The 21,153-nt window shown below is 47.7% G+C and overlaps 1 protein-coding gene and 1 long non-coding RNA gene across 2 annotated transcripts in view; both read right to left on the reverse strand.

Moving 5' to 3' along the window:
* The window catches only part of LANCL3 (LanC like family member 3), a 34,393-nt gene extending 18,154 nt beyond the window's left edge, over positions 1-16,239 (reverse strand). Inside the window, exons 1-3 of the mRNA XM_063953460.1 lie at positions 15,486-16,239; positions 7,580-7,703; positions 5,187-5,384 (exon numbers count right to left, since the gene is read on the reverse strand). Of these exons, the coding sequence (XP_063809530.1) occupies positions 5,187-5,384; positions 7,580-7,703; positions 15,486-16,019 (856 nt within the window). The 5' untranslated portion in view covers positions 16,020-16,239. The remainder of the gene's footprint in view (positions 1-5,186; positions 5,385-7,579; positions 7,704-15,485) is intronic.
* On the reverse strand, positions 9,173-14,995 carry LOC135024475 (uncharacterized). The gene is made up of 3 exons (XR_010221300.1): positions 14,414-14,995; positions 11,207-11,253; positions 9,173-9,270 (listed from the first exon to the last, which is right to left on the reverse strand). It is a non-coding gene; the product is annotated as an uncharacterized LOC135024475 (long non-coding RNA).
* Positions 16,240-21,153: the final 4,914 nt, after the last annotated feature.

Genomic DNA, 21,153 nt, shown 5'->3' on the forward strand with positions numbered 1-21,153 from the left:
GCCCTTTTGAGCTAGGATGTTCCGCTCAACCCGTCAAACGAAGTCGCTGTAAGTCCGGGTAGATGAACAGTCCTTGTTGAAGAAGATCTCTTCGACGGACATGTCCAGAAGATCCGCGTACCACTCCCTCAGAGGCCAGTCTGGGGAAATCAGAATTGCCTGGACTCTTTGATGCCTGATTCTCTTTAGCTCCCTTGGGAGCAGTGGAATCGGAGGAAACAGGTAGACCAACCGGTAAAGCCAAGGCGCCGTTAGAGCATCTACTGCTATCGCCTGAGGGTCCCTGGTTCTTGAACAATACCAGCAAAGCTTCTTGTTGAATCGAGATGCCATCATGTCTATCTGCGGGCAACCCCACAGGTTGGTGATCTGTCGAAACACCTGTTGGTGGAGGCCCCACTCTCCCGGGTGGAGATTGTGACAACTCAGGAAGTCCGCTTCCCAGTTATCCTCCCCCGGAATGAAGATGGCCGACATTGCTTTACATTTCTTAATGCCCAGAGGAGTATCTTTGACACTTCTCGCATACAGGCTCTGCTTTTTGTCCCTCCATGTCGATTGAGGTATGTCACAGCTATGGCGTTGTCCGACTGAACTTGAACAGCTCGATCCCGGAGCAGAGGAGAGGCCTGAAGCAGAGCGTTGTAGAGCGCCCGAAGTTCCAGAATGTTGATCGGAAGTAGGGCTTCGTGGGCTGACCACCTGCCCTAGAACTGATCCCCTTGGGTGACAGCTCCCCATCCTCTCAGATTCGCATCCGTTGTTACAAGGATCCAATCCTGAATTCCGAAACTTCGACCTTCCAGCAGGTTCGAGGACTGTAGCCACCACAGGAGGGAAATTCTGGCCTGAGGGGAGTGACATATGATCCGGTGCATCTGAAGATGTGATCCGGACCACTTGCTCAGGAGATCCAATTGAAATGTTCTGGCATGGAACCTTCCATACTGGATAACCTCGTATGAGGCCACCATCTTTCCCAGCAATCGAATGCAAAGATGAATGGAGACCCGGGTCGGCTGTAGAACCGCTCGGACCATCTCCCGGAGTGTCCTCGCCTTGTCCTTTGGAAGGAACACCTTTTGGGCCACTGTATCCAGAAGCATACCTAGGAACAAGAGTTGCTGAGTGGGTTCCAGGTGAGACTTCTGCAAATTGAGAATCCACCCATGGTGTGACAGAAGCTGAATAGTGCGGTTGATATTGGGCAATAGAAGCTCCCTGGAATTCACATTTATTAGGAGATTTGTCGAGGTAAGTGACAGCATTGACCTCCTGGACGCGGAGCTGAAACATAATTTCCGCCATCACCTTCGTGAAGACCCTCAGAGCTGTGGACAGGCCGAAGGGCAGTGCCGCAGGAGAGCCTGGTGAGGTGGCCATATCAGGATATGGAGATAAGCATCCTTGATATTCAGTGAAGCCTTGAACTCCTGTTCTTCCAGACCCGAAATCACTGCTCGCAAGGATTCCATCTTGAACTTGAAAACTTTTAGGTAAGGGTTCAAGGATTTTAGGTTCAGAATAGACCTTACCGAACCGTCTGGTTTTGGTACCACAAACAGGTTGGGGTAGTAACCCTTTCCCTGTTATTGTAGTGGCACTGGAACAATGACTTGGGACTGGACCAACTTTAGGATGGCCTGTTGCAGCGTAACTCGCACATCCTCCAAAACTGGTAAGCTGGATTTGAAAAATCTTTGGGGAGGAGTACTGTCGAACTCCAGCTTGTAGCCCTGAGAAATTAGGTCCTTTACCCAGGCATCCTGGCAGGGGCTTTCCCAGATGCGGCTGAAGTCATGCAGTCGAGCTCCCACCTTGAGATCCCCTCGGGGTGGGGAGGCACCATCATGCTGAGGCCTTAGTGGAAGCTGAGCTGGTACTTTGTTCCTGAGAACATGCCGTGGCTGGTTTTCTTGTCTTGCCTCTGGTGCCTCTTGCAGCGTTTGAGGCGCCTCTGGCTCTTGATTTGAACCTGGTGCTCCAAAAGGACTGGGTCGATGGCCCCGGGTAGGAGCGCCTAGCCGGCGGGCCCCAGAGGGGATAAACGTGAATTTCCCTGCAGTAGCCTTTGAAATCCACATATCCAACTCAAACCCCGAATAGCCACTCCCCTGAGAAAGGAAGAGACTCCACACTGCGCTTGGAATCTGCATCCGCTATCCACTGATGCAGCCACAAAGCTCTGCATGCCGACACTGCCATGGCAGTAGTCCTAGCATTAATAATGCCTATCTCCTTGAGAGAATCGCACAGGACACATGCAGTGTCCTGAATGTGTTTTATGAGAGTCACCGTAGTTACCAGGGGCATATCTCATGTGTGTCCTTGCTGCTGCAGCTGTAAGCAGAGGAAGGCGCCAAAACGCTGCTGGTCCCGATCTGAGGAAGCTCCACCCCCTGCAATGGCGCCGGAGCTATACAGTTATTTATACTGGCAATGTCTCCTAAACAGAGTAAAACATAACACGAATGCCTGTTTTCCCCACTGCTGATCACTGTACACAAGGGGGCTATAGCGAATCCCTCCATGGAGCGTCGATATGCCACCCCTGTGATCGCGCCGCACCAAGAACTGGGGGACCCCCCTAGCGGGGCCCCCGGTTTGTACTCACCACTCATCTCACCTTCAGGCATTGTTAGGGGTGTGGGGGCGTGCTGTGATTGCGTTCACTAAGGCGCAATGCCTTGCGGTACCAACAACCTCTCAGGACGGTGGTCCTGCAGCTGGAAAGCAGCTCTGACGCCTTAAGAGACCAGTAAATGCCCCCCACAATTCCCATGGTGCAGGTATGCTATTGCCCAAACAGCATACCGAAAATAACAAAGTTTAAAATAAACTGAAGAAAAAATCCTCTGGAGCTCCAGAGTGTGCATCCTCTCCTGAGGGCACATTTTTCTAGACTGGCTGTGGGAGGGGGCATATAGGGGAGAAGCCAGCACACCCAGTTGAAGAAATTTAAAGTGCACCGGCTCCTTTGGACCCCATCTATATCCCCATCATACTAAGTCCCCAATATCCCTTATGGAAGTTAGAAAAATTTGCATTATTCTGATTGATGTATCAAAGTACCAATGTATGATACCAGTTAACTGTCTTTGCAAGTCAAATGGTGGAAACTTAATTGATCTGCTGGAATTTTATTATAGCCACAGACCTAGCAGAGACACACTGGCTACCCAGATGTGAAATTCTTCCTGACCAGAGCTAGTTTGATTACCCGAGAACCAGAGCTATGGCCAGAAGGGTGTGACCTGTTTTTCCTGAGACAAGGTCGTAAACCCTAGCCAGAGACCTCACAGTATAAGCCGAGACTCCACCCACTCTGGCTTTGAAAGGGATAAAGGAATCCCAAGAAGGGGGCTGTGGGTGAGCGGCAGAATGTAGTTAAATTTATGAAACTCTTGCTGCAAATTATCAGTATCTTGAGGTGGCATCTAGTGAGAGATTGGATCCTATAATGTCCAGGATACAGAGAGACCTCACTTATCCAGCGTTAAGAAGACTCTTCAGGTGATCTGAGTGTTGGTCCGTTTTCTTCCCTTATTTTTATTTCTCGAGATTGTACTTACTTGTGTGACTATTTTAACTATTATATTCTTGTAACTTTCTTTTTTTTGTAATAATAAGCTTTGAAGATTTTTACTTAAACTAAATTCTCTTCATTTTATATCTGGTTGTCTGTGTTTTCACACCCAAACCTTGGGGCTCATGTTACTTAATTTTTTAAGTATTAATAATTTTGTGTGTGCCCTGGGCGTGGTCCCTCAAAGTCTACTGGTACTTCTGCTGGTGGCACTTACCTAAAGTGTCACGGGCAGCTTTCTCATGCTGGCGTATCTGAAGAAATGCTGCACTGGAATCGTGACAATGCACTTTTAGTTTTGGGTGGAGTTAGGTTCGGTAAGTAACTGAATGGTCTTTATATAGCTGCAGCAGTTTAAGAAATGTCCTATTTGGACCTTGGGACCCATCATAGGAAAGACCAGATCAGAGTCAATCAGCTTTTGGCAAGTTTTGACTATAATATAGTAACTAAAATCCCAATACAAATATTTAGAAGAAATCATGCTTCAAAAGTGAGTAAAACAGTTATGGGCCTACTTATTAAGCTTTCTGTTCCGGATAATCATATGGAAACAACATGCCTATTTGTGAAAAGTCTAACGCATGAGATAGCAGAGAAATCTCCTTTGTTAGGCAAAAATAAAAGCTGAATACTGCAATGTCCACTACCAGTGGCGTATCTATAATGGGTGCAAGGTGTGTGGTGCACACAGGCCCCTGGGCCCAGGGGGGCCTACACCGCACACCCTGCACCTATTTTTCAGTACTTACCCATCGGAGTCTGGCGTCAATGTCAGCAGTGCTGCATAAAGCACTGGGAAAATGGCACTGCGGACATTTTCCTAGCATTTTGTACATGTGCAATAGGGAAAACACTGGTAAAATAGCCACTGCCCCATTTTCACTGAGACCTGCACTAGACTTTGACACATCACTGGGGTCTCCTAATGACCCTGGTGCTCAAAGTCTACTGCTGTGCTGGCTAGAGAGGGGGGGGGGAGGGGGCCCGGACAGACATTGCACACAGGCCCCCTCCTCTCTTAATAAGCCCTTGCCCACTATTCTTAATGGGAACTGCAATCTGCGCTAATTTACCAAGTTCCCAAAAGCTTAGCTTTTTGGAACTTTGGGGCAGATGTATTAACCTGGAGAAGACATAAGGAAGTGATAAACCAGTGATATGTGCAAGGTGATAAACACACCAGCCAATCAAATTCTAGCTGTTAATTTACATATTGGAGCTGATTGGCTGGTGCCTTTATCACCTTGCACATATCACTGGTTTATCACTTCCTTATGCCTTCTCCAGGTTAATACATCTGCCCTATTGTCCTGATCTCTAACACCAGCTGAAAATGGTCAGTATTACCGATGGAGAGGGGTCTTTGGATCCCTGTCCAGTAGCTGTAAAGTATGATAAAGCATGCAGTGAAGGGACTGTCAAGGGGGCAAAATGCCTGGCATCACTTCAATGGTAACTTGCTCCATTAAGACATTTATTATCAACAGCAAGATTTTAATTAAACAGGGCAAAAATGTCCTCAATAATAAACAGTTCCCTTAATGCTACAGCCACACATAATCACACAGTCTTATATTATAAAGAAACTGTAACCAACCAGGGGCTCCGTGACACCAGTGCACAAGTTCATTTTCACGCTCTATCACTTCCCCAAGCTCTGGTGGCCAATTGCAGTTCTGTTCCTGGTTTACAAGGAAATCAACACTTTGCCAAACGAGGTCACGGTCAGCTGGCTGAAGGTAGTCTTGGTAGGACAGAAGCATCTGTAGTATAGAAGATAGTCCATGTGCTGCTCCTGTAACATCAGAAAATGACACAATCAGGAAACCTATAATAGTGACTCCTATATTTCACATAAAGTCATTGTGACACAGGTATGGTATCCAAGTACACTGTTGTTTTGATTGTAGCAAGCAAAATGGTAAAAAGTAGGGTTAAGTCACACCATTGTATGGTTTACAAATAGGGATTCAATATGATATCCCGATGGATGGGATGCCGGCAGTCAGAATCCTGATAGCGGCATCCCGGCCATCAGAATTCCAACAGCTCCTCCAAAAGTACCCTAACCCTCCCCTGCCCCCTACCCTAAACCTCCCTTGTGGGTGTCTAACCCTAACCCTCCCCAGTAGTGCCTAACCCTAACCCTCCCCAGTGGTGCCTAACCCTAACCCTCCCTACCCCGCTGCCTAAACCTAACCCTTCCCACTTGGTGTCTAGCCCTAACCTCCCCTTCCAAGTGCCTTTCCCTAACTAGTACCTAACTATAACCTTCCCGTCCCTGCACCCTAACCCTAACTTCCCTTCAAATGCCTAAACCTAACCTCACCCAACCCCCACCCCCACGGAGCAGGAAACAAGTGCCTCCCGCTGGAACAACGATCAGAATTCGGGACGTCAGTATTTACACCGCTGGGATCCCATCCTGCGGCATTTTAACTACATCCCACAAATAGACATGGTTGGGACCAGAAGTATGCTTGGATTCTGGATTTTACAGTATTTTGGAATATTTGCATACCATAATGAGATATCTTGGGGATGGGACCAAGTCTAATCATGAAATGTATTAATGTTTAATATACACCTTATCAACATAAACTGAAGGTAATGTTATACAATATTTTTTAATAATTTTGTGCATGAAACAAAGTTTCTGTAAATACACAACATTAACTTGTATCATATACACCTTATACACTTAGGGGGAAATTCAATTACCCGCAATCTGTTTTCATTGTAAAAAATTGTGGTAAATTCACGTTTTAACAAAATTTTTTGGGGTAAATCAATTACCTATTTTTTTCACACCCATTTCTGTGTAAAAACACAAGATAAGTTTGCGGCCGTGAAAACAAGGCAGTTATCGGGGAATTTGTTTCTCCCGCTTCAGAGCAGACTGAATTAACCCCAGGGATCAATTAGCCACGGTAATTTGGTGCGGCTAATTGAATTCCTCCCATAGCCTGAAGATAAATTTATACTATTAACACTTTATACTAATAAATGTTTTTATAATTTTGTGCATTAAACAAAGTTTATGTACACTGAACCACAAGAGACCAAAGGAGTCGCCATCTCCGTCACGCTTAATACATTCTGGTTTTCAAAATATTTAACATTTTGCAATTTTGGATATAAGAAACTCAACTTTTCAAATTAAATTAAGCAACACTGCCCTATCTGTACCGCATACACCATCGATAGCGATACGGTCCCCATTGCCGGAAATGGCGACCCAGCAACAGCAAGCCGGAAATGGCGACCCAGCCAGCAAGCCTTTCTGGCTTTCCGCAAAGCTTAGCTGGCATTGCAGAGTTCCTGCCTGGTGAGAGTGTCATGCGTATGTGCAGACTGGCCATGTGTATGTCCATGCCACAATAGCGTGTTGCTAGCAGCAACAGGCTCCCAGCAACAGAGTGGTAGCGGACATTGCTGGACCACATCGGAGAGGTAAGTAAAGTTAAATACCAACAGCATATTCGTTAGTATCACTGCAGTACTAAACACAATATGCCGCTGGTAATAAGGTTCGTTGTTAAAGGGGGCCCTAAATGCTGTTTTGAGCACTACGTTTATTTAAAGCATGCTGGAGTTTTTGAGGTAAGAATGGATTATACAACCATACAGTCAAAAACTATAGCCTGCTTAAACATATATATCTGAAGCTATTTCATTTTTGTACACCAATAGTTCCTTAAATCCTATGTAATCTCTAGATTATTTTTTTTAAACAAATGTTTTGAGAATGTGTGAAAAACCTGTACTGCAAAACCACAGACGCAAGCGATACAGTAGGATATAATACCTATCGACTACTCCAACTTTCAAAGAAATATATCCCATGCACCATGCAAAGTTACATATCAGTGTTAAAATAATCTCAATTAATAAAGGAGCTGGGAAATTAAATTGGCCATTTTGGTGAATTACCCTTCTATGATGTTTTGGGTATATGATGCAGTGGCTCTGATCAGATGTTTTTCTCACCCAGATATTCTGTCCCATAGTATGAATACATGAGTGGGAATGGTTTCCTTTTCTTCCTAGAATAATGCTTCCCAGAATCCAGGATAGCAAGGCAGATTGTCCTAATCTGTTCTGGAGTTAACACCTGTGGAGAAAAAGAAATGCTTTATTATTCATAGCAATAGCAAATAGATTTGTGTTATTGTGATCACTGTTTATATATATTTGACATTTGATTCTAAGTATCTTGATTTAATTAAAAGAATTTCTAGAACACCCACTGCGCTATTTATTTCAGTAACAAAAGCGGCATTTAGAAGACAGATATTTTACGTTTTTTAACAGAATATGAGCAACAGCTTTTGAGCTATTTATTTGCCCGAAAAGAGGCACCTAGAGGAAACCAGAAGACTATTTACTATCCTAGCTATAATATGTATATATTTCAGTATTTTGACATTTGTGAGTGATAACTGACTTGTTTGTCAGCTAGAATTAGCCTGTAGTATGGAGTATTGCCCTGAGTACACCTGGCATGTAACTGTATTTATGGCAAATCTGGCAAACTTCCATTGCTCCAATTTATTTGATAATATTTCTAAAATGCTAATTTATCTATCACACTTGAAACAAAGCAAATTATTCATATTTTGAAACTGTTCATCCATGGGGGGGATGGGAATAATTAACTATATATACAAATTTATCTTGTAAGTACAATATAGTAAACAACTGAGTCTCCTAACCATTGTCATATATGTTTGATAATGCACACCGTTCGATTGTAAAATTTTTAGAATTGGGAGGTATACAATGTTTTTCCAAAATAGTAAACCTTATAAAACTAGATTGATGAATTTTAAACCTACAGTATGAGAATAGGGACTGCCATACCAGTTATTATCAAAGTGTTTCCTGACTTTGATCTTGGGGTTACTATTAACATCTTGTATTTACATTTGGAAATATCTTCCTTTTAGTTTATCCACTGAGTGGAGTTTAATCACATCTGGCTTCCTGCATCTTGTCTGTATAAAACATTAGTAATAACAGCAGTGTAGAGGAAAATTGTATGAAGTGAAGTACATCTTCTGTGTTTTGTTTACCAACCTACTAGAAATGAAAACCAATTTGTTAATTTTTCTTAAATATCATTTAACATGTTCATCACACAGTGTATATAAGTGTTGGTGAAGTGGAAATGCCCATAGCCGTGAAGGGTTCAGTATGTTTTCCTGGCGGACAGGATGCCAGCAGTCAGAATACCGACGCCGGCATCCTGATAGTTGAAATCCCGACAGGGTAGGAGGTAAGACTGTTCCCCCTCTCCCCTACCCCCCAACCCTCCCTTTCCACAGCCTCACCCTAACTTCTCCCCTTAGTGCCTGACTCTAACCTCCCCCCAGTGGTGCCTAAACCTACCCCCCCCTCCGCACCGCAGCCTAACCCTAATCCTCCCCCCTTAGTGCCTAAACCTCACTCCCTAGGTGGAGCATACCTCTAATCCACTCCTCCCAGCAGCCTAACCCTAACCTCTCCTCCCCCGCATCCTAACCCTAACACCCCTGGTGGGGCTTAAGCCTAGCCCGCCCCCCCGACCCTAACCTGCCTACTATACTTACGGTGTCTGTATTCTGATGACTGTTGGCATTCTGATTGCCGCGATCCCAACAGTCAGCATCTTAACGGCATCCCGACGTGAACTGTTACATCTGCAAAGTGAAACAACTTTACTCCAGGGTCGACATACAGTGCTGATGAGACGGGATCTGGTGAGGATTCAGACAGTCGACATACCGATGAAGGGATCCCGATACTACTCCGAATGCCGTCAACGGAATCCTGAATAGGGTCAAAAGTCTGATGCCAGAATCCCAACCAATGGGATCCGAACGATCGTGTGCCGGCCCGCAGGGGAGGTAAGCTGGGAGGAGGGTTCGGTTTGGGCTGAGGAGGGAGAGTCAGGGTTAGGCTGCGGGGCGGGGGAGTTATGGTTAGATTTAGGCACCCCCGGGGAGGGTTAGGGTTGGGCTGCGGGGGGGGGGGGGGAGGGGGTTAGGTTTAGGCACCACTGGGGAGGGTTAGAGTTAGGCTATGGGGAGGGGAGGGGTGTATTAGGTTTAGGTTACTAGAAGGGTGGATTAGGTGGCCATTGAGCCGATCGGAATTCTGAGCATCGGGATGCCGCGGTCTGTATTCTGACCAAAGGCATCCCAAACGCCGGCATTTCGATCCCAACCCGATAAGACCCGTAACCAGTGAATTCAGCTCTCTGACTCCCATCCAAAAACACTGCTACTTTGAAACGCCTCTCCAACGCTCTAAGCCGGGTACACACTAGAGCAATATTGGCCATGTATTGTTTCTGGCCGAATCAAACTGACATATCGGGCATATCGCTCGGTGTGTATGCCCAATATGCATGTACCTGCGGTCGCTAGCAATGTTGCCTGGTTGGCTCTGCTGTACGGCCGGCCAGGCAAAAATGATTTGCTGTGTTTGGTGGGGAAGAATATGACTGGCATGCACAGAGCTGTGACCTCAGCCCCATAAACACATTTGGGATCAATTGAAAATGCTGAGCAAAGCTCTAATGACTAACACCAGTGACCGACCTTACTAATGCTTGTGACAGAATGGATGGGAATCCCCACAATCACCATGTCCCAAAATCTAGTGGAAAGTCTTTGCTAGAGGCTGTTGTAGAAGAAAAAGTAGAATCAATTCTATATTGATGCTCATGGTTTTGGAATAAAGGCCCATACACACTAGAAGATTTTGAGCTCAAAGCAGCGTTTTGAGCTACTTTGAGCTCAAAATCTACTGGTGTGTATGGGCGGGCGATGAGCGCTGATGCACGCTCCTGCATCATCGCCAGTGAGGTGGGCAATCGTGTGTTTTGCACACAATGGGGCAGATGTATTAACCTGGAGAAGGCATAAGGAAGTGATAAACCAGTGATATGTGCAAGGTGATAAAGGCACCAGCCAATCAGCTCCAATATGTAAATTAACAGGTAGGATCTGATTGGCTGGTGCCTTTGTCACCTTGCACATACTTCCTTATGTCTTCTCCAGGTTAATATATCTGCCCCAATGTTTTGCCCACTTCACTCCTTGTTCATCCATCATCGCTCAGTGTACACGGCGCCGAGTGATGATGGATGAACTGTACTGCACTCCGGCAACTGCCCCGCTCCCTCCCCAAGCCCCAACTCATGCTCACGGAGCAGCAGCAGTACAGCAGCAGCAGCGGTATCCACTGCCACCAATGATTACAGTATGTACTGTATGCCAGTAATATATACACTGGCAGAGGCCAGCAATGTATGTGTTCTGGCACCACTAGCCACCAATGTTTATGTATAATATATACATAATATATAAATTGCACGCAGAGTCCCCGATTATACACATTATGGTAGAAGTGTCCCCTTTTTTACACATTATGGCAGCAGTCCCCTTTTTTACACATTACAGCAGCATATTTTATTATAATTACTACGCTCTATTAACTGCCATTCTTGATTGTTTTATTTGTGTCTATAATTTTCCCATGTACCCATTATTGTTATTTTATATGTATCATTAATAAATTGTAACATACGTTATTTTATAAGCGCTCCTTGTCTGCTCAGTTTATACAAACCTTACGATATTTTACGATAAGGCATCCAGTTTGCCATCTACGATCAGCTATAAAATAAAACAAAATAGATTATCTATTGATGTGCTTTACAACTATAATTGCATCTTATTTAACATTAAGAACTTATAGCGTCCGATTCCTCAAGGTAATTGCTTTCCCTGTGGTAGTGTTATATAGAGCCCCCTTTCACACAGTTCGGCAGGCAGAGACCCCTTTCACACAGTACAGCAGGCAGAGTCCCCTCTTTTTACACATTAGGCAGGCAGAGTCCCCTTTTACACATTACGGCAGGCAGAGTCCCCTTTCACACATTACGGCAGCAGTGTCCCTCTTTTTATACATTAGGCAAGCGGAATCCCCCTTTTTACACACTACGGCAGGTAGAGTCCCCTTTTAACACACTACGGCAGGCAGAGTGCCCCATTTTTACACACTATGGCATAAGAGTCCCCTTTTTTACACATTATGGCAGCAGAGTCCCCTTTTTACACATTATGGCAGCAGTCCCCCTTTTTACACATTATGGCAGCAGTCCCCCTTTTTACACATTACGGCAGCAGAGACCCCCTTTTTTAAATGACCCATGCTCCCACCCTTGGAATTCAAACCCAGCTCATTATGTAAATAGCCTTTCTAATGAAACATTTTCAACAAAGTCTTTTGCCTCCTGAAAATCTCTTGCTCTTTGGGAAAATAGCTCAGGGTGTATGCACTACTTTGGGTAAAAGATATATCTTTCAGAGATGTTGTCAAAGTCTTTTGAAATGAAAATCTCCTAGTGTGTATGGGCCTAAAGCTGGCCATACACCTAAAGATTTATCTCTGACAGATAAATCTTTTTGGTGTATGGCCAGCTTAAGAGTTCAACAAGCATATATAGGTCATAAGGGCCCTACACACTTAAAGATGTAACTGAACGATATGAATGTTCTCGTTCATTAATGTACGAGAACTCGTTCATATCATTCAGTGTGTAGGCACCAACAATGAATTATGTGCGGCCCCGCGCTCGTTCATCATTGGTGCCGGGTCACTTATGCATGCAGGCCAATATGGACAATCTCGTCCATATTAGCTTGTACTGCTATGGAGCCGGGTGACGGGGGGAGTAAAGTAAATTCACTCCCCCCCCCCGGCGCAGGGTCGCCTGTCGGGCACCTCGGCCGCACATCTGTGTGTATGTAGGGCCCTTTACAGTATGTTCACGTGCCACATACTTTTGGCAAATGGTGCAGAACAAGTATTTGTCAGTATGCTAGTCTTTTGGCAATCACACACTAGGTTTGCTTAATTTAAAATAATCTACCATCTGCTGAAACGTCCTTTGACCTACACATTATCCATTTCAGATTACCCTGAACCTGTTGTCAGTCAAAATTACAGTACTTAAAATAATGTCAAGATTCCATCCATACTAATAATCATGAGAATGGTTCAAACAAGCTTCCTAGGTACAGGAGGAGTGTGTACATGCTACAGGTGCAAGCAGTGTGCACATATTACAGGTGCAAGGAGTATATGTACTGCATTATGCATGGAAGGAATATGGAGTCTATTTACAAAGCCTTGGAAAGATATAAATTAGACAGAGATAATGTATCAACCAACATGTCGTTTTTCAAACACAGGGACCCATTTACCAAATTATATATACGTCTATATTCCCAAAAACACCCGTTTTCGGGGTTAGCCGCAAATATCTCCTGAATGTAAGAAGGAGGGACCGCAGCAGGTATCGGAGATCCCTCCATTGCCGTCCGCAGCCGTATCACCCATAGGTTTCTATGGGGGATGCAATGCTGCCAGATTTACCAATATGTGGTATGCCAAGCATTCCCAATATTGGTCTCTGGGGCTTCAAGATGGCAGTAGCCCATTGTAGCTGGGCTACAGATCGCACTTGTGGCTGGGCAGAGGGTTCCCTCCATGCATGTGTGGTCAGAGCTGACCGTGCATGCACAGATCTCCCGGCATCCACTACTGCACCTTTTGGAGCCCCTGCGTATGCACGAGTGCCACCCCATTTGGATGTACTACAAAATGCCGGATGTCGGGATCCCGGCGCCCAGCATACCGGCGCCAGGATCCCGACAACCGGAATGCTGGGAGCGGAGTGAGCGCAAAAGAGCCCTTTGCAGGCTCGTTGCGCTCGCCATGCTGCGGGCATGGTGGTGCACGTACGCTATTTATTCTCCCTGCAGGGGTGTCATGGAGACCCCAAGAGGGAGAAAAGTTGTCGGTATACCAGTGGTCGGGATCCCGGCGCCGGTATGCTGAGCGCCGGTATCCCGGCAGCCGGTCTAACGAGTGCCACCCCATTCCAGGGAGAGGATCACATATTGCAATGCGATCCTGGGCGGTAAGATGCCCAGATCACATTCAATATGCGATCCATGATTAATGGGCCCCACAGCCTGTAAGGAGCTGGTTGGTTGGTACTTTAGTAAGTAGACCCCATAATGTATTACAGATGAAAGGGGAATGTCCACGTCATAACTGGAAGGATTGCGTCCATGTTATGGATTGAAGAAGTGTATGTCTCACAGATGGAAGGAGAGTGCACATGTTACACATGGAAGGGGAGGTTTGGGCTTCACCATCCATGACCTTGTAAGCAGGGCTTAAAGTGGTCCTGGAGAGGTGGGGGAACTCACCTCACCCGCAATGCCGCAGAAAGGGGTGTGGCCTCACACAGAAGGGGCGTGGCCACACAAAAGTAACACCAATTCAAAATAATGCTTCACAGTAGCACAATCTTATTCACATTGTCCGCCCCACATACTAATGCCCTTTACACACACAATAGCAGAGTCCCCCTTTTACACAGTACGGGAGGCGAAGCCCCCTTTTACACAGTACGGCAGACAGCTTCCCCTTTTACACAGTACGACAGGTAGAGCCCCTTCCAGCGCGCGCACACACACACACACACACACACACACTCTCTCTCTCTCTCTCTCTCTCTCTCAGAGTCTTGAAAGTGCAAAAAAAGACAAAAAGAGTGACATGGCAAGAGAGGGTGAGAGAGACATGGAGAGAGAGACATTGCAAGAGAGAGAGAGACATGGCAAAAGAGGGAGATGAGGGGGAGACATAGCAAAATAGAGTGACAGAGAGAGAGAGAGAGAAACATGGAGAGAGAGAGAGAGAGAATATCAGCAGCAGAAAGACTGGGCACCCAGAGCTGTGAATTGTGGCAGCAGTTACCTGGAGGTCTTCATGTGGAGGGCGAGTTGACTCTCCTGCCAGACGCCCAGGGGTGTGCCACGGTTAGGATAGGGCCTCGGACCATCATTCACTTGCAGACAGTGCTCCGGTGGAGGTGGGGAGGGCATTACAGGCCGCGGGTCACTAAGCTTAGGGGTAGGGTGGAATTTAAGCTGCTGCGCTGGCAGGGAGATGGGGAGTGGGCATGGGCATTACTGGCCGCTGCTCAGCGTCAGTTAACAGTTAACTCCGGCGGCTGCGGGGGGTGGGGGGGTGGGATCGGGCGTTACAACCCGCGGCTCAGTCACACTCTGGCGGCTGTGGCAGCGGCGGAGGGGGGGAGAGACGGCACTTTGAACCTGGCGCCGGCTGTGCGTCATTCACGGCTCCTGGACCGCCAGCTAATGAGAAGCTGCCACTTGGCAGCTTCTCATTGGCTGGCGGTCTGCGAGCCGTGATTGGCTCACGCCAGATTTAAAAAAAAGCCTCATCTTCTTCTGATTGGTGCTGCAGCCGGTCCGCGAGCCGTGATTGGCTGGCGGCCGCTGCCACCTTTACTATGGAACAGTTAACTCCGGCGGCTGCGGGGGGGGGGGGGGGGATCGGGCGTTACAAACCGCGGCTCAGTCACACTCTGGCGGCTGTGGCAGCGGCGGAGGGGGGGAGAGACGGCACTTTGAACCTGGCGCCGGCTGTGCGCCATTCACGGCTCCTGGACCGCCAGCTAATGAGAAGCTGCCACTTGGCAGCTTCTCATTGGCTGGCGGTCTGCGAGCCGTGATTGGCTCACGCCAAAAAAGCCTCATCTTCTTCTGATTGGTGCTGCAGCCGGTCCGCGAGCCATGATTGGCTGGCGGCCGCTGCCACCTTTACTATGGAACAGGGACATGATGCTGTGGCCGGGCGGAGGCGGAACTGGTTCCGCCTGCAATTAGAGGTGACGGAACGCAGTTCCGCCCCGTTCCGGCCCACTTTAACCACTGCTTGTAAGAGTAATTACTGTAGCTGTAGCGCTACTATACGGTAGTGAGACAGCCGCCAGTGATGATGTGCCCTGCGGTCACCGCCTTACCTCTTTGCCCAGCTTCTGCTTTAGCACCAGCGCGGCGCACAGGTAACCACTCCTGCCCACAAACAGCTCGTCCGAGCCGCACTCCAGGAAGCCAAGCGGGACGCAGATGTCACCCAACTCCTGGAACCGGTCCAGCATCTCCGCAGAGTCCGCCCGTCCCAGCGCCGTGTAAATCAGAGCAGCCACGGCGTAGACTCCCGCGCCACCCAGCAGGAAGGACGCCCGGGTCTCCCGGTCCTGTTCCTGGTCATAGTACTGCACGCAGGAGTCGATGAGAGCGGCGGCCCGGCGCAGGTGGGTGTCCCTGCTGGCGCTGAGCGCTGGGCACTGGGAGACGTGGTACAGCATGTAAGCCACCCCGGCCAGACCTCCGTACAGCCCGCCCTCCTGGCCGCCCTGAGCCGGCAGCTGCTGCAGGATGCTGTCCAGGGTGCTGAGGATGAGCGGAGCCCCGAGCTCGCCGCCGCTCTGGCCGGACAACAGGCAGCCCCGGTAGTCGGAGAAGCGGTTAGGGAAGCAGCGCATATTCTCCATGATCTCAGCGGCTCCTGGGTCCTGGCTGCTCCCAAAGGAGGCTCCAAAGGATGAGAGCAGGTAGCGGGCAGGTAGCGGTGACAGCGGAAGCAGGGGTATATCACAGAGCTGAGCGCCTGAGGCTAGGTGCCGGCCGGGGAGCACTGAGTGCTGCTGATGCTGTCAGTGTGACTGTCAGCAGCTGGCTCTGCGTTACCGCGGGAGGAGCGCTGCCTAATACAGTACGTAACCAGTGGCAAACGCAGGATTTGCATGGGGGGGTTTCCAGAACTGGGCTGAGCCAATCACGGGGGTGGGGACTGAGGTGACCCAGTATATGCTGGGTCCGTAAAACTAGTGTGTCTGTGTGTGTGTGTGTATGTGTGTATATATATATATATATATATATATATATATATATATATATATATATATATATATATATATATATATATATATATATATATATATATATATATATATATATCTACACACACACACATACACACATACATATACACGGGTGGTCTTCAGTATGCCGGCGGTCGGGCTCCCGGCGACCAGCATACCGGCGCCGGGAGCCTGACCGCCGGCATACCGACACTTATTCTCCCTCGTGGGGGTCCACGACCCCCATGGAGGGAGAATAGAATAGTATGGCGTGCGTAGCGTGGCGAGCGCAGCCAGCCCGCAAGAGGATCATTTGCGCTCGCCACACTGTTGGTAAGCCGGCGGCCGGCCTCCCGGCGCCGGTATGCTGGTCGCCGGGAGGCCGGCCGCCGGGAGATCGTTGTGAACCCATATACACATATACATAGCATATTAAACATGCATACATACATATATATATATATATATATATATATATATACACGCACACACACATACAGTACACATATATATACACATGTATATATATATATATCATATGTGTGTGTGTATGTATGTATGTATGTATGTATGTATGTATGTATGTATGTATGTATGTAGGCACATGGATATATATGTACTATAATTAAAATATAGTAAACTTTTATTGCACTTGCAAGTGCCACCAGGAAGACAGCAGGCTGCAGAGGACGCTAGACAGTCATTAATAATACTCATGCAGCTAAAAAAAAAAAAAAAAAAAAAAAAATTTTTTTTTTTTTAGTGGAGGGGGGTTTCTGGGTACTTGGAAACCCCCCCTGGGTGCGCCACTGGTAACATATGCAAGAGGTGGGAAGATCCCAGCAGGATGCAGGGACGCTTAGAAAAATATGATCATCCACCTTGTAATCAGGGCTATTAGCATTTTGGTCACACGTTGTACTAACTGCATGCAGAGCGTAAACAAGCCTGCACAATTTATGCAGCTGCTAATATGGGGATCTTTCTCATAAACCCAGAAATAACATTGGCATTGATAACTCTCCGCATACAGTGCTGATATACTGACATATGGATGCTAGTACATTCATATAGTGTCGCACTATAAAGTTACAGCCTTCTATTTATATAATGCTGCTGAGTGTACTGAGAGGTCATTCCCTAGGTCAAACGCAATACTTCTACATTTAAAAAAGTTTTTCACATTAAAGACAAAATAAATATACAACTTGCCACAATGATGTTTGATTGAGTAGAGTCTTTTGACGATAAGACCATAGAATAGAGGTCTACCTCAGTTCTACTAGTTGGGGCTCATTGTATATATATTGGAGGCAATTGGCAAAGCAATTGCTATGTGGGAATTTAGCTGGGAGCCTTTCCATTTAATTCCTGCAACGGCCAGTATTTTGTGCAAGAATGCATGCGTTTTGCCATCTTAAGCAGCATCTACAACACTAAGGGGTCTATTCATGTAAGAATGCGATGTTTATGTTTAACATCACTAAAGATCGCATTCTTATTTCAGGGGTTTTTTCAGATTTTTAACGCAATTCATTAATACTTACCAGTTCCCTGATGCGATGCGGTATCCGGCTGTTCCGCGATCCCGGCTTCCCCAGTCTTCTCTCTTCATACCGCGGCTGGGATCTTCTGCACATGCGCAGTGTCCCCTCCTGCCTCCAGGTGTCATCTGCGCATGCGCCGGGGAAACGAGACCTCCAGCGGCGGGCAAGGGCAGCAAGGAGGAGGTGACCCGGCATATGCAAATGCATATGACCTGGGCTCCTCTGATTGGCTCTTGTCACGGAAGGGGGCGGGGAGAAGGCAGGAGATGGACGTCTTCACTGCTCTTCTCCTGTACAAGCCTCCCCATCGCCTGTCTGAGATGGCGATGGGGTTTTGCGAAGGGTAACGGAAAGCTGGGCTTTCCGTTCCTACATGAATTGCAGTCACCATACAAACGTATGGTGATGCGATTCAGTCACAGAGCGGGGGTGCCGCTGGGGAAGTCAGGGACTTCTCCACGGTAACCCGCTCTGTGAATTGCGGTAAGCAGAGAAAAGCCCTGTTTACCGCAAAACAGGGCTTTTCTCTGCTGCATGAATAGACCCCTAAGTGTTTGGCACAATGCAGTTAGGACACACCTGGTACTCTTGACCAGCCCCAAAGCTCTACAGGGGCTCATTTATCAATAATCACATCTGACAATCTTGGTGCATGATTAGCATCCAATATGTCATTGCAGGATGTGGTTACCCTACCCAGATGTACTGCGCATGCACTTTGGCCATTGCTGGGCAGGGACCTTGAGGAACCCTCTCCTGGGGTATAGTCCATACTCCATAGGCTAAAAGGGGCTAACGCCATCTCCAGAATGCTTCACATTGGTAAATGCTTGGTAAATCTGACAGCATTACATCCCACATTACGTTAGTCCCCCTTTTATATGTTACGGCAGGCAGAGCCCCCTTTTACATGTTACGGCAGGCAGAGCCCCCTTTTACATGTTACGGCAGGCAGAGTCCCCTTTTACACATTACAGAAGGCAGACTCCCCTTTTACACAGTACGGCATGTAGAGTCCCCTTTTACACAGTATGGCAGGTAAAGTCCCCTTTTGCACATTACAGCAGGTAGAGTCACTATAGAGAGAGAGTGGGCCAGATGTACTAAGCCTGAAAAGTGATAAATATCACAGTGATAAAGTACCAGCCAATCGGCTCCTAACTGTCATTTTTCAAACACAGCCTGTAATATGGCAGTTAGGAGCCGATTGGCTGGTGCTTTATCACAGTGATATTTATCACTTTTCAGGCTTAGTACATCTCCCCCAGAGAGAGATAGTGTTGGGAGGGAGAGATAAAGAAAGGTGGCAGGTAGAGAGACAGAGAGAAAGAGGTGGGAAAGAGACAGAGGGTGGGATGTATTAAGATACATCGCCGCCCTTCGCAGCGATGTTGATCGCATATGTACTAACATATGCGATCAATATCGCAATGCGGTGACAGAGTTCCCCGTGATACCTGTGAGGTGGTGTGCGGGGGGTCTCCGTCACCTCCCCGGGATCTTCACCTGCTCCCCTGCCGGGAAGCAGGCAGCAGGCTGTCCCTGGCGCTTCCTCCCCCCTGCAGCCGGAAGGACCTCCGGCTGCAGGGCTAGGGGGAGGAGGAGATTACCTTCCAGCTCCAGGCTTCCTGGAGGAAAGTATGCCGGGGGGGGGGGGGGGGGAGGGTGGTCGGCGACTGCGGTGGGTTGCGGCGGCCGGCGAAAACAAGCCCATAGAATTCTATAGGGTATCGCCATCCAGAGATGGTGATACCTTCATCGGCGAAGACGCGGCAGTCGGGTGATAGTACATTTGAAAATGCAGTAAAACCCACGAAAACGGGGGTTTTACCGCATTTTTTCTTTAGTACATCCCGCCCAGAGAGAGAGGGGTGGGAGGGGGAGAGATGATGGCTGGAGTGCAGGCAGTCATGGCGGTAGTGGGGGGATGTCCCTGTGCTGGTGACGGCTGTAGCTGCAGCTCACTATGGAATCATAGCTGCTGCTGGAGCTGTTGCCACTCCGTCCTCCCGGCATCCCCTGGAGAGTGCAGATGCTTACTGCTGCCGGAAGCTGAGGGGGTGGGGGAGGTGGTGCCAGGTTCCCTCTTAGATGAGTGACACTTAAATCAAATAGTCTTGCAGTCAGGGTAAGCTGGAAGAGAAGGTTGGAGCACACAGGGACCACAGTCTGTCTACCCAGTCTGCTGTAATGTGCACCCTCCTTTACTGAACTCATCTCATTCCCTTCACTACTCTCATTATGTGACTACATTGCTTTCTCCTTCCTCAACACCAGCCTCTATATTTTTACTTCCTCTTTAGCTACCTCATTCCCCATCTAGTCCCATTTTACCTGACTACAACTTCCCCCCTCCTTACCATCACCCTCTTCTTTACCTCACTCTATCCCTTCTTCACTTTCTCTCTCTCTCTTTAACAGCATCAGTAGTTTTAGCATCTCCCTATGTACTTGCCTCATTGTTTCTTTCTTCAACTTTCTTCCCCCCCATCAGCGATAGTGAAATAGCAGCTCGCCTCACACAGACAGTATTGCCCACTTCAGCCCAAGAAAGGATGCCGCAGAGTCATTAATGGGTTTCAGAGCCGATTGATGGAGGGTTGACAGGGCCGGTTCTAGAGCCATGTAGAGCCCCTTGAAAAAAATCTATACTGTTTTTTTTGTGTGTAGTACATAAAAATACACCTTACCTATATGGTGGTTTCTCTGCAATGGGGAACCTCTGAAGAAATTGATCCTCCATGGGAAGATGGTGTCTTCAATCACTATTCATGCAGGAGATCACCTGGTCCGGAAGACACCTGTTTGTGTAGGAATATAACCAATGTCATCCTCATATAACAGAGGTTCAATGAGACTTGTACCCTCTGTGTCAACACCTGTCCCATGTCCCCAGTCTCCTGCCCCTCAAACCGCTTGCCCAGTCCTTTCAGTCTTCTGTCTTTCCTGCTACCACCCTGTCACTCATTTCCTGCCATCACTCCAGCTTCCTGTAACTGTATTATCCTGTCCCCATGTAACTGCAGCCATCCTGTCCCCATGTAAATGCACCCCCCGCCCTGTCCCCATGTAAACGCACTCAGCCTGCTGCCATGTAAATGCACCCCCACTGTTTCCATGTAAATGCACCACTCTGTCCCATGTGACACCCCTCCAACTTACATCTGTCTCGGACAGCCTGCATGCTCCTCTACTCAGTCCTCTGTGCACTGTGACAC

The sequence above is a fragment of the Pseudophryne corroboree genome, chromosome 2, assembly GCF_028390025.1.
Source record: "Pseudophryne corroboree isolate aPseCor3 chromosome 2, aPseCor3.hap2, whole genome shotgun sequence".
NCBI classification, from domain to species: Eukaryota; Metazoa; Chordata; class Amphibia; order Anura; family Myobatrachidae; genus Pseudophryne; species Pseudophryne corroboree.